The sequence below is a fragment of the Chinchilla lanigera genome, unplaced genomic scaffold, assembly GCF_000276665.1.
Source record: "Chinchilla lanigera isolate Chin_1 unplaced genomic scaffold, ChiLan1.0 scaffold00006, whole genome shotgun sequence".
NCBI lineage: Eukaryota > Metazoa > Chordata > Mammalia > Rodentia > Chinchillidae > Chinchilla > Chinchilla lanigera.
This window is the reverse complement of record NW_004955407.1, coordinates 42422239-42436243: the sequence shown is the minus strand read 5'-3', so window position 1 is coordinate 42436243 and position 14005 is coordinate 42422239. Positions and strand designations below refer to the sequence as shown.

The window sequence follows — 14005 nt, the reverse complement described above, 5'->3', positions numbered from 1 at the left end:
TTTATTTTTTTGTAGGACTGAAAATTAAACTCAAGACCTTCACATTGAGCTACAACCTTAACATATTTTTAGTTTGAGATAGGGTCTTGCTAAGTCCCTAAATTGACCAGCCTGGGCTTGGATTTTTGACCCTTCTGCCACAGCCACCAAGAGCGCTGGGATTACAAGCATGTGCTACAATACCTGACCACATTTTCTGCTTTTTATGAAGAAGTGGCCACACTAGCAAGTCAACGTCTGCTCCATGAACGTAAAGAGATGTCACAGGTAACAGGTGGGCCAGCACGTGGTGGTGCTGGGTGGGCATTTGCCAGGCGATGGGTAGGCAGGGTTAGGGGCACCTTCCCATCTCAGCTCAGTCCTGCTCTAATTGAACCACTTCATCTCTTGGGGATTCCATTTCTACACTTTCTAAAGGAGAGGACAACACTAAGTACTGGGGGGTCTCCCACCCTTTGAGATGTTTCTTCCATTTAAAAAATCACACTTTTGGCTCCAGGGCCTCCAAATCATTGGCAGGAAAGTGACAGAGGAAGGAGGGAGGGAAGGAAGAGAGGCAGCAGGGAGGGGGAGGAGAGGGAAGGCAGTATGTGTACGCTTGTGTCACATTCAGCAGTCTTCCTGTGGCTCTCTTTCCCACTTGACATTACATCAGAACACGAAACACAGACAAAGTGCTTGTGCGCATGTGCCTCTGTGAGCCACCCAACACCACCCTGCACAGCCACCCCAGGTCAGGGAACAGGCTATGTGGCCTGGGCCTCTCCTGAGTGCTGCCTTCCATGAAGTGTTCCTGCAGCTCAGTGAGACCTCTTAGAGGCACAGGTCTCCTCTCCTATGGTGCCTCAGGGAGCACAGTTCTAAGGGTTCAGTGAAGTCATCTCCATCAACACCTTCCTGTCTGCTGTGGGTCTCTGCTGCAAGAAATCCTGACCCAAGAACAAACAGGGCATGCCCCTATGTCATCGTCTAGGCATGCCGTGTTCTTCTCTTGCACTGATGTTCTGCACACACAGGTTGAGTTTTGCCTGCCACAGTGATCTGCTTTCTGTCCTCTCCTTGGTCTGCCCTGAAGACCTGGTCACCACAGGTCTCTCTGACCATGAAACTCAGATCCTGAGGTCTCTCCTTGTCCTCAGACTGCACTGTCCCAGTCACTGTGACCTAGGAGACTTTGTCTTGCAAATTCCCCATTACTCTCCTCACGAGTATCCTGGTGATTCTGGATCTATGCTTTTCCATATAGTTTTTCTCTGTCCCCCACAGAACTGAGGACTGAATCAGGGCCTGGGATGGTGCTAGGCAAGTGCTCTACCATGGAGCCACAGCCCTATCTTCCATATACATTTTACAACAGCATGTTAATATTCCTCAAAAAACCCTTTGGATTTTGATTTGAACTGTATTGAATTTGTGTGTTTATAATACTTAGTGTTTCTACCCATGCATTTAATATGTCTCTTCATTTATTCCAATCTTTCAGTATTATTTAACTTACAATTAAAGGCATATTTAAAAAAATGTCATCCCATTGTTGATTTCAAACCAACTGCTTTGAGATAAGAGCATGGCTTGTATGATTTCAGTCTTTGAAAGGCATTGAGATCTGCTTTCTGGTCTAGTTTGTCAGTTTTGTAAATGTTTCTGGGTTGGGTGTCACAATCAACACATGTGTGTCAGATGAGGACCTCTCACAGCTGTGGGTAGGTCTATGAACTGCTCACCTGACCAGTCATTCACAGATGCCCAATTCTCCCTCAGGTTCCTTTTGGTCAGTATTTTCCTAGCATATCTACTTCCATTCTTTTAATTTTGGGGGTCCTTATGTTATAGATATGTGTCTTAAAAGAAAAAAAATCCCCTATTTGTGTAGCTAGCTTGTCTATTTGTTTAGGTTTTTAAAAATATAGTCTGACAGCATTTTTTAACCAGAAAATTTCATTCTTTCACTTTGATCATGGTTATCCATATATTTAGGCCAGTTCCTGCCATCTTACTGTGTACCTTCTAATAGTCCTATTTTTCTATGGCTTTTCTTTTCCTTTTTTAAACTCCTTTTCTTTTGAACTTTTCCCTCTTCACTCATTTTCTCCTTTATATTGCTACAGAAGCTACATAGTCGACTTGTTTTCTGTCCGTGGTCACTTTGAAATCTTAACATGTACATTTAGGCCTAAAACTCATAGTGCAGTGATACAACGGCCTACCAAACGTCTCATCGCCCATGCTACATTCTGGCCTCTGTGCGCTACTTTAATGCACTCAGTTCTCTTATGCTGAGCCCATCAATTAGACAGTATTGAAAGGGTTTTGCAGACTCTGTACTTCTTTTCCCACATGCCTACTTTCTTTGCTCACCATTCCTTCCTGAAATTCTAGCCTTCCTTCTGGGGTCATTTTCCTACTCCAAAGGGCATCCATTATTGTGGGCACGTTGGTCACAGCTGTTTGTCTGCAGATGGGTTTATTTAGGTTCTTGCCCTTTTTTTGAGACAGCCTCTCACTATGTAATTCAGGCTGGCCTCAAATTCACTATAGAGCCCAGGATGACCTTGAACTTCCTATGTAGACAAGGGTGGCCTTGAACCTGTGGCAATCCTCTTGACTCAGCCTCCTGAGGGCTAGGACTACAGGCCTACACCATCATGCCTTGCCTTTATTTAGGTTCTTGGAAGATCTTTTTGGGATAGAATTTTGTGCTGACAACCATTTTCTTGTATCATGCCACCACCTTCTGGCTATGGCTGTGGCTAATGAGATGTTAATTAGATTCTTCATGGCTGTTCCTCTGTAGTACTCTTTACTTTCCGTGATTCTTTCTCAGGGTAGACGTCGGTCTTTGGTGTTAGTGCTTTGATTTTGGTATGTGTAAGATGGATTTCTTCCTGTTTTCCCTGTTGGGGTTAGCTGGGATTCCTTAGTGTGAGGATTGGTTCCTTGTACTAATTCTGGAGCATTCTGAAGGTGTGCCCCAGTCCCCTCCCCACTCTGGTGTCTCCTGTGGTGTTCTTCCCCATCAGCCTCCTTTCCAGCATTTCCCACCCATTCCTGTGCAGACAAGTCATGCTGTCCAGGGCTGTGAACATGAAGGTCTGCTCTGCGGGGGCAGCTGGAGGTCCGATACAGCAGACCATGTACCTGACTGGCTCAGGGGAGGCGCCAAGCTTTCCTTTGATCCCAGAGGGGAGAGGCAGGGAAGGCTGCCTGGGCCACTGGTTCTTTAAGGTGACTGTGGGGGCCTCAGGGGTAGCAAATGGAGCCAGATGAAGTCTCTCCAGTGGCCCAGCAACAGGTGGGGAGGCCAGAGACCTTGAGCCCAGAGGCATGGCTATCAGCAGGGGGGATGTGAACTGCGATGTTGGCTCTTTCCTCATCTTTCACTGCCAACAAGAAGGTTGCAATCATGTAGTTCCCCATAGGGTCATGGAAGGACACACTGAGCCAGAAAGAGGGTAAGCTCCCCATGGTGACCTGCCCAAAGCCCTGCAGCCCCCGCACAGCTGCGCTCCACAGTGACTGCATTCAGCCTTGGAGGCATATGACTGGCCTATGGAGCACACGACAGGTGCAGGGTCTGGCTGTGTCCCTCCCAGGCTTTCTTTTGCTATGACACATGCCAGATTAGTTTCCCCATGATGCACCAACAGAGAACAACATTCCTAGCAGGTCCTGGTGCCCTTCTCAGCCCAGTGGACTCACTGTTCTCTGGTGCTTTCCCACTCACTGCCCTTCAGCCCTGCCCAGGAACCTCAAGAGCTTCCACTTCCTCAAGTGTGAAATTGGCAGTCCTGAGATACGCCTCACAGGCTGTTTAGGCTCTGCTGAGACAGCGTAGTGCTCTGGTGAGAGAGAGCACAGACAACAGTATCTCTGTGAATGCTCAAGTGCCATTGTTTCTATTCTGGCTTGCTTTCAGCATCCTCTTTAAATGATGGGATGCTAAGTAGCACAGGGATCTGGAAACTGTGAAGGTTAGATACAAAGACTCATGCATATGAGGCTAGTTTTGAAGTTCATTACAGTCTCTTGGTTAGGACGGTTTGACCTTATCATGGCCTGAAACAGTATGCATTCAGTAGAGACTTCACTTCAGCTTGGAACTTTCTCTAGGGTAGCAGTACATGGTCAGTACTTTCTAATGTTGGGGAGCAGCTGTGTGCTACAGCTCCTAGTCAGCCCCCAGATCATGAAGTGAAAGCCGACAGCCTACATGGTACTGTCTTGCCAAGCTAGGGCACTGGTGAACTGCTGAATGCATTTTTAACTTAGGACAGGTTTATCAGGGTGTGACCCCACTGTAAGATGAGGATGTGTGTAATTTCCTCCAGAGGAAAATATTTCCTTCCTGTGTAACCACACTGCTGTCAGGAAAGCAGCAGAGATACAGGGTACAGGAGCACCGGATCTGCCTAGGTTCTGCGCCCCTCTCACCTGCTCCCAGGTTCCAGAACTTGGTGCTCTTTCCCGTCTTGCTTCTCAAGTGCACCTGATCTGACCACGGCAAGAAGCCGAGGTGCACACACACTTTTCAAGGTTGCTTGTGGCTGTCCAGGGAGCAAGACCTGACTGTGATGGGCACTGACCCTGGCCTTCCCACCATCCATGCTTCTTCATAGCACCTCAGCCCTGAGAGCTCCAGGAGTGTCCAGGGGACCTGGGTGTAGCAGTGCGGGTAAGCAGTGAGGATGACTCTCATCAGGCCAACTTGAAGACACTGCTTAAAACTGGGTGCAGGAAATGTGCACATTCTAGTCACTCAGATCTAAGGAGCACATCTCTGATGGGCCTACACAGAAATTAAGCTGCTAAGTGACAGTAGCTAGACATTTCAGGTGAAATAACTTTGTAAGTAATTACATTATAACATGAAACAATTAATACTCATAATTATATGTGCATTCTAAGACACGGAAGCTTTTAAATCTCTACTAAATACTAAGCTCAGATAAAGACTGCGTCTGGGCTGTTAGCTATGTCATTTCACAATCATTCTATTTTTGTTTTATGTGGATTATTCTGGGGATTGCCAAGGTTCTCAGTTTCATGTGCCTGAAAGGAAGACACTTTTGGAGGTTCTCACTCTGCTCACAGATCACACTACTGCCGTAGCACACAGAGTTACTTCCCCAGGAAGCCACTTCATGGTCATCACCAAGGTCCCAGGCCCACTCCTGCTTCTCTAACAGAGCATGGGGCAAGCTCCCAAGTTTCAGGTGGAGAAGGTGGGAGGTTATGTGTTTGGCAACGGCCTTGAACACTGTGCTCACCTGGAGGAAGCGACAGTGGGAGGTGCTCCCCAAAGCCTCATTTGTAGGTGCACTAGTCCACTCAGGAAAGCAGCCCTCACGACCTAATCACCTGCACATTAGGCATAGGAGTCACACAGGGATAGACATCCAAACTGCAGCCCCAAGTATCTCGGATCTTACCACACAAATGCCCATGATTTAACAGTCAGTTATGTTACTAATCTGAAACAAAGAACCTGTGAACTACCCATTACAAAGACACTGAGGAAAGTCATATGGGAAAGAGCAAACAGCCAATGGCTATAAACACCAACCAAGGAACCAACCCAAACCTCTCACTCTCAAGAAGCTTGCACCCTAGCCTCTGCAACTCAGAGCAGAAATACTGTCAGCACAAGCATCTGCACCTCCAGAAGGTTAGTGAGTGCTTCAGGCTTTGTGGTCACAGGAAGCCCACCGGGTTTGCTGAATGGTCCTGCAGGCGTGCTGGTCTCACTTTTTTTGAAAGGGAGAGGCTTCATCCTCATCCATCAGTGGCCCTTTAGCAGGGCCAGACTACTATTCACACATGCTAGGATATCACCGTGTTCAAGTAGCTAGGCTTTGGAACCCCGTCCATGTCTAGGACAGTCTCACCCAGAATGCCATGCAGACTGACCATCCCGTAAGCCAGGTTCCGGCCCCACCTGCCACCACCTCCATCCTCAGTGCCCTGGCCTTCCTGGCACAAACACTGCCAGCTCTGAGCAGCTGAGTGAAGCCCCCTAGGGCACTCTGGCTGGAGAACCATGGCAGGTCCCCACAGTTCACCTCCCACACGACCCAGGCTGATATGTCTACAGCCGACCACCTGAGAATGAGACATTGTGAATTTAGACGTACTGTAGGACTGGCCAAGATCTAAAACCAGGAGCCATTAATTATGGCCTCTGGTGTGACTTTGGGTGGAAGGAACTTCCCTTATCTGTGTTTCTTTATTATTTGATTTGTGTGTTGTTGCTACATTAAAGAGAAAAAATAATGGTATTTATTTTCCAGCAAAAGAAAAATTTCCTGCAATGGTAGTGAACTGAATCTCTATTTCATATACTTATTTAGCGTTAGTTACATCTTGATCACACTTCACCCAGGCAAATGTCTCTTTCCTGCCTGGCAGCTGGCAGGTTTGGTGGGGCCTCCCTGGGCAATGTTGCTCAGTATCAGGACACAGAACAGATGCAGTACAGGGCCCTGAAGAGGATCTGCCAAACACGGCAAACACTCACAGTGGCTTACAAGGGAAAGCACCTCAGGACGACTGGTAGCATGCATCAGCTTCCCTACCTGGCCGATTTACTTTCTCCCTAACTCCTTTCCTAGCACTGATTGGCACAGCCGCCCCCCATCTTGTCTCTAATGACCTCTCCAGAGTGCCCTCCTGCTCAAGGCTGCTACCCCTTCACCCCTTGGAGCCCTAGTGCCCTGAGTGCCTCCTACTGTCCCCCCTGCACCCAGGAGCACAAGGAGCAGCTACACGAGGTTCAAGAGACAGGCGAGGATTTGCCTCCCGACGGGTCCTCTAGGATGAGGTCGTCATCCTCCAACACGAATCCTACACTCAGACCAGACCCTGGTCATGGGCAGCACAACAGGTCCAGCGTCAATGGCCCAGGAAGAAACCCAGAACACCTGAGTGCCCATGTAACATCCCACTAGCTCTGGAAGGAGAGTGGGACAGGCTGGCGGTCAGCATTTTCTTCTCTGCACAGGGGCACTTAGTGCTCCAACATGTGCTCTGAGGGGGAGTTCCACTTCCCAGGCAGAGATGCTCTCCTTAAGCTGCCTTGGAAGGCCTAACTTCTCAGGGACACACATGGCTCCAGCAGGGCGGGGACAGCACCATCTGCCAAGAGCCTGAGGTCTGTGGGTAGGAGGGAGGCCCTGAACTGCAGGAGACCCTCCAAACAATCTGACATCAGGCCAAGTCCTCAACACAAGCAGAATTAGTGCTAAGAGGTTAAGAGGTTATCAAGGTCATATGGGTACGACACGTCAGGAACACTGAGAAAACGGATTAATATTATTATGTAATATTAATATTAGTAGAATTAAACAGCAGCATGCAGGTAGGTACACAGTAATAAGAGAAGGGTAGAAAGGGACAAAGTGAAAACTCACATCCGGGTGGGGGATGGCGTACTGTCCCTGGATCGTGTAGGCCTGGAGAGAGAGAGAGGGAGACCTTCAGCTCATGATATGGTGGAACCTTGGCTTGTCACCTACTGGCAACCCTCCCCAGCATGACAAGGACCCTCTGGTACCAGCTCTCTCTCTTACATATGCATGTCCACTTGGCCCACTTGCTTGGGACAAAGGGTGAGTCTCCCAGGGCTGGAGGCCAAGAGGCTACCGGGGGAATGCGCTCCAGGAGCCTCACCCTATATCTGAGCTGTGGCAGGCTGAGTGCCAGGCCAGTGGGAGGGAGGGGGCTGGCCAGGCCTCGAAGCTCCCAACCCTTAGCTTTCCTAAAAGATCTAAAGATGATCTGTCTGAACCCCAGAAAGAATTCCACTGATTATTAATCAGTCGCTAAAGTAAAGACCTTTACTCCAAGAGAGCCAAACAAAAGAGAAAGCTTTAATACGTGACCCAAGCCAGTTTTGCAAAAGCCAGATTCAGTAAAAACATGCTCTGAATTGGTCATAGGTTTGACCCAATTTGTCCCTTTCTTATCAAATCTTCATTGCAGCCTCTGAAGGTGGGTGAGGCACCTCTTTTGGAGGATCAGTTGGGGTCCCCTTGGCTCTTTTGGTTTTACTATTTCCCATCTCATATCTGTGCCTGGGCTGGCTGGACTGTCCACCCTGTAGGCTTCCCAACCCCTTGCTCACTCAGAAGTCCCTGTGGACAGCAGAGCCCCACAGATCCCTTCAGCTAAGGTGCCTTCCAGAGATGCAGGAACTCCCACTGGACAACAGACAACTACACAGAGTCAAGGGAGAGCTGTCAGGGCTGGGTCTGGGTGCCACCTGGCCTGGTGGGGGCCAATATGAAACCCCCTCATTCCACAGTCAGGGTCCCTGGCGACCTTACAGAGACATTTCAGCAGGCCAGGTATCCCTTCAGTCCTTCCCACAGGTTTTTATCGGCTGAGAGTTTTCATCATAAACAGACTCACTCCAGGGCTAATAGAACACCTGGCAGGGACTCAGCCACAGCCCAGCCTAGCGGTGGGGAAACCCTGCAAGGTCCCACTCTGGGCCTGCCCCAGGGCACTGGGAGAGGAAGTAAAAGAATCTTATCAGATACAGTGAATCCTTTGATAAAGAGAGCTCCACTGTCTGCGAAACCCAGCCTCAGCTTTGTGAAGTTGCTTCCAGGGATGTATACCCATGTCACATGCTGTCCCTATGGGCCAGGCTGCTGGGACACTTAGGGCCCAGTGTCCTCTCAACCCTGCAGATCTGAGCTGAGCTCGGGTACTGGCTTATCCTGGGCCGTCTACTACCCTGACATCTCTCCCTTGCTGCCTTAAACTTGTGTCTTCTTGTGCCCTGCTTGGCAGCTCCTATTGCCCCAGGGGCAGCTGCTGGCCTCCTCTGAAGTCTGTGGTCTCCTGTACCCTGCCTCTGGGCAGCTGTGGGTCTGATCCTGGGAGGGTTGGGCCCTGCTGACTTGTATCTTCACACTGAGTTTGCCTTTGGCTCTCTCGTGGGACACTGGCCTGGGGCACAGCCAAGGCCATCAACGGCCAGACCGTTCCATGGTGGTTGCCTAAAAATGCAAACACTTCAGTGACAGCCTCAGGGACAAGCACCCCTGGCACAGTGACCTTTGCTACTGACTGGAGAGGGCCAGGGCAGGTGGAGGGGCTGGGATCACTGGCCACAGTCTCCTGTGGCAGCTGGGGCTGGGGCCCAGCCTTGCAGTGTGACAGACTCGCTGGCTGTGTGGAGTCATCTTCCCTTTGCCTGAACCCCATGTTTCACCCCATGATGTCACCATGGGTATGTTTAAAGCCTGAGGTGACACCTGCAGTTCCTGACCTGCCAACAGCATAAGCTTGGGGAAGCAAGGAGAGGAGCTGGCTCAGAATCTGCAGCCATGTGGCCTGTGCTCTCTGAGGTCAGAGTGGGCCTGTGAGGCTGGGAAGCCCCTTGCCTGGCCGGGCCTGGCTTTCCACTCTGTAAATGGCTGTGCTGTGTGGGAGCTCTGTGCGCAATCAGTGTGACCACCAGGAACACCTTGTCCCTTGCCATGAAGATGAGCCTGGGCGCTGGCAGGGTGGGAGCAAAGGTTCCCTTCCCTCCATCTAAGGAGGACTCGGTTGCAAGATCTGATAAGATTCCTTTACGCAGAGAAGAAAAACATGAGGGGAAGCTTTCTTTGCCTTTTTCTTTCTTTTTAATGATAGTGTAGAACCCTGCGCCCACTCTTCCCTGCCTGGGTCACCAGTGGGTGTTTCCATCTCAACTCTCCCTTGGACAAAGACACACACTGCACCAACTGGACACAGAGCTCTTCTGGGCCAACCCTGGCCGGTGTTCAGGTGGCCATGTGGACAGGCTGCAGAGACCTGGGGCAGCCCCACCACAACAGGCCAGACTGAAGCTTCCCTTCTCATGCTTGTACTCTGGCAGTGGGTATGTTGTGGGCCTGGGAATGGAATGTGCATTTAGGAGAAAGTGGGATCCCACTTCTCACAATCCTCTTGGCTTCCGACATGAGCCATGAAGTCGCACAGGATGCTCCTGGCTCTCTCCGAGCTGCTCAGAAGTAGCTTGATGCTAGCTCTGCCTGGTGCTGCCCATGGGATGGAGTTCAGGGAAGTGTCTGAGAGACCTGTGCCCACCCCCTGCTGCCTGGGTTGGCTGGGAGCTCTGTGTCCAGCGGTGGTGGGAGACGTGCGCGTGAGAAGGCGAGAAAACCTGAGTGCACTAACGGGCAGCGGCGGGTGCTGCAGTAAAAGGCTGAGGTTGGCAGTGGAGGCCGCGAGTGGGTCGGCTCTTACCTGACCACCTGCAAAAATGACAGGGGTGGAGGCGGGCTTTGGGCGGTAGGGAATGGTGGCACCTTTCGGTGGGGACTAGGAAAAGGGACAGGAGAGGGAGAGAGAATGTTAGAGCAGCCTTGTGGCTGGCCACAGGCCGCTTTCCCGAGCCCATCCCTTTGCAAAGCCCCCTACCCTACAGGTGGCCCAGGTGGGGGCTGCATGGGCCACAGTAGTGTAGGGAAGACCCTTGTACCCACACACAGGCAGCAGGATGCAACCCACATCCTCAGGCCCACTTCCTCCAATGTGTTCCTTCTCACGGGGCCAAATGCCCTCAGTGTGGCCCACAGCAGGGCACTGGCTCTGTGGCAGTGTGGAGTGTCTGTCCAGAGAGGCCAACCGGGGTGGGCCACCTGCTGCAGGACAATGGCTGCTGAGGATGGCTCTGCAGTGCTCTTTCTCACTGCCTGGTCTCTTCCTCCCAGTGCAGCCCCTTGGGGACGGTGAGGCACATGGCACCTACAAGGCTGGGCAAGTCTGTTAGCCCAGCATCTTCTGACAGAAACCTCATGAAGTCTTGGAAAAAGCTGAGCTTGCACACAGTCTGCTGTGGAAACGGACGTCCAACGCTCCCTGTGGGCCCACCATGACTGGCAGTAGAGATTGCAACAGGCAAGTTAGAAGCAGTGATTTCACATTTTAAAAGCTTGCAGATGCCAAATGAGGTACTGAGTCATGATGAGGTTTGCTATAATTTTCTTTGGTTATCCTGTGTCCAAGTTGAGGAATTCTTATCCCAGGTGAATTTCATTCTCAGGTACTAACATTCTCCCTGAGCTCCTTTCTATGGTCAGAGGTGAGCAGTCCCTCCCTGGTTCCAAGTGGTCCTGTCCTGCGACCGCTGGGGAAGTGGCTGCAGCATGAGGAACACCCAGAGCACAGTCTAGCCACAGGCAGTTCTGGGCTGCAACCCACTCAGGCCCATGGTGTGACTGGAAAGCACATCCCACTGGAAACCTCATGGTGACAGATCATGTCCACAGGTCAGGTGGCAGCAAGATATAGCCCAGCCATCATGATGACCTGGCTGTGGAGGGGACAGGCTGTGGAGTGGGTCTGAGCTGTGTGTGTAGGGGATACTGGTTCTCACAGGAGGCCCATCTTCTGCATTTCTAGGCCTTCAACAAATGTCTCTGAGTGCCTCTGTGCAGACGGGGTCACCAAGGGTTCACAGCCAGACTTGGGGTTTGTTGTGGAAGGAACATGCTCAGTGTATCCGAGCTGATCCCTGCACATGCCCACACTGCCTCCCTTCCCATGTCCCTCCAGACCCCAGCCTTCATGCGGGCTCCACAGAGTGTGACCCAGCGTGTGACTTCCCTGAGCTGACCCTGAAGCACCCCGAGACAATGACTGATTCCCATGTCCTGTTCTCACCCACAGGGGCTGGACCCTCTGGGCATGGGCCACTGATGTCCCAGGAGTGGATAGAGCATCTTGGCAGGCCCCACTCAGGTCTCACCTGTCATGGGGCAGCCCTTTCATAATTTTGGAGGTTTGAGGCATACCCCATAAGCAAGCCTAAAAGGAACTGACAAGCAATTTTTGTTTGGAGGACTGAACCTAGGGCCTTTGCACTGAGTTACATCCCTGTCCTTTCTTTATTTTTAATTTTGAGACTGGGTCTTGCTAAATTGCTAAGCTGCCCAGGCTGAGCTTGAATTTGTGATCCTCCTGCCTCAGCCTTCCAGAGTGCTGGGATTACAGGTGTGCACCACCATGCCCACTAGCATGGTGGTCTTTAAACCATCTTTTGCTTACTTTTCCAGCTACTCTTCAGTTCAAGTGGGCCCATCTGTTTTCACACAGGGTGAACCTTCCTTCCCTGGTAAGATGGCCCTGCCCCACCTTTGAGTGCTGCATGATGGGAACAAGAGCAGGACATCCTTGGTAGGCCAACACCCACGGCCACACCTCACACCAGGACTGTGAACAGGGCCATTAATTTTGTTGCCTTAGAGTACTGGATGGAGTTTAAATTTCGGCGTCTTTCCTCTCCAGTGTGGACAAGCTGCTCTTGCCAGCTGACTATCTTTGCTTCTGTCTCCTCCTCTTTTCCACTTCTTGGCGCCCCTCAGTCTGTCCTGAGTCCACCTGGACCTTGGTGGGGGACTACCTGGCTGTGCTCCCACCTCCTCCCTACTGCCTCCAGGTAGTGCGGTGCCACTCCTCAGGCTGACTCTTCCTGAAACCCTTGCCAGGACCAGAGCTTCTTATCCAGCTCCAAGACAAGGGGAAGCTCACTCATCCCAGCACTCTTGCCACTGCGAGAGTAGATGGTGGCCTGGGCCAGATGCTGGCAGCCCCACACTGGGTGCCTGATTACCAAGTGGCTCCACTCCAACAGCCTGGAACCCATCCGCTCTTGATGCATGAACAATTGTGTGAGTCTTCAGGACCAGCAAGGTGCCAGAGCCTGTGATGATGCTAGCGAGCCACACTCAGTGAGCCTGCTGTGAGTGAAGGGCACTGTGACGTGCGCAGCCCCCCATGCACAGACTGTACCTCCAGCATGACCACACAGATCTGCTTGACGCACTGGATGATGGCATCTGGTGTCCCTGAGATGGTCACTGCCCGCTCTGTGGAGTTGGGCAGCATGTCCCCTGCCACCTGGACCTGGGCACCTGTGGACTGGTGAGAAGAGATATTGGGAAGGGAATGACAGAGAGGGCAGGAGTACACACAGGATGAACAGCACCTCCTGAATCTTTGAGAATCCTCCAATGCAAACTGCACCCACCCCCCATATTTTCCCATCACTTTCCCTCCACATCCACTGGACACTGGCACCCCACCTTCTGCATGTCCCCTCTAGAGCACCATGCCCCACCTGGGGGCATCTGTAGGGATATGGAATTGCTTATTCTAAGCACAAGAATTCTGTCTCTTCTGTGGAGTCCCAGGCCAGAGAGAAAGGTGGAGTCCATGGGGAAAGGAATCATGAGAGGGCACTGCCCTCCTGGGTAAGTAAGGTAAGGACTCGGCCTTCTCAAAGCCAGAAGTCTGTAAGTATCAAACACACCATAGCAGGCTAGTTGATGTTGTCCCAGGGGGAAAGGAAGGCATGAGATAAGAGTAGAAAGCAGGCCTGAGTATAGTCAAAACCATTATCCCAGGAGAACCCCCAGCAGGGTCATCCCACACAAAGATATAGTGTAGGTCTGTGAACCTAGTGAGGTCCCCATATCCCACCTTTCACTTGCTTATTGGATTATCTGTCCCTGTCACACATAACTCCAGGTCAGCATGGCCAGTGCCAGCACATGCAGACCTTTAGGGGATGTGCATATGATAGCTGGGCCATTGCAGCCACTGGGACTGTCTGCCCCACCCTGGGCTGGGAGCATCCTGATACCTCCCTGATCTCCTTGATCTTGGATCCACCTTTGCCGATCAGGGACCCACACTGGCTGGCCGGGACCACCAGCCTCAATGTCACCGGGGGTTTGCTGGTGGCAGGGCTGTTACTCATGGAGTTAATGATGTCCTAGGGAAGAAAACACACATGTTGGCCCCTGGCTGGTGAGTGCAGCTGCAGGGTTTGGGGCCACCTGGAGATATATGCACAGCATCCCATCCCCACCACCCTGGTGCACTCTGTACTCTATAGACAGAGGTCATGGAGCCCTCACACTCATGCAGAAGCCCTGCGGAGGGCAGGCTGGAAGTTACAGAGCCTTCAAGGGGAGGGCAGGTTCGAGGGGTCAAGGAGTCGTCAGCC

General features: G+C 51.4%; 1 protein-coding gene across 7 annotated transcripts in view; it reads right to left on the bottom strand.

Moving 5' to 3' along the window:
- Positions 1-14005, bottom strand: part of Pcbp3 (poly(rC) binding protein 3) — a 52164-nt gene that overhangs the window by 11069 nt on the left and 27090 nt on the right. For 4 of the 7 annotated variants that reach the window (XM_013505683.1, XM_013505659.1, XM_013505656.1 and 1 more), the window contains exons 6-9: positions 13640-13771; positions 12787-12915; positions 10171-10314; positions 7407-7448 (exon numbers count right to left, since the gene is read on the bottom strand). In XM_013505683.1, the coding sequence (XP_013361137.1) occupies positions 7407-7448; positions 10171-10314; positions 12787-12915; positions 13640-13771 (447 nt within the window). The remainder of the gene's footprint in view (positions 1-7406; positions 7449-10170; positions 10315-12786; positions 12916-13639; positions 13772-14005) is intronic. The other 3 variants (XM_013505674.1, XM_013505661.1, XM_013505669.1) reach the window with 1 other exon arrangement.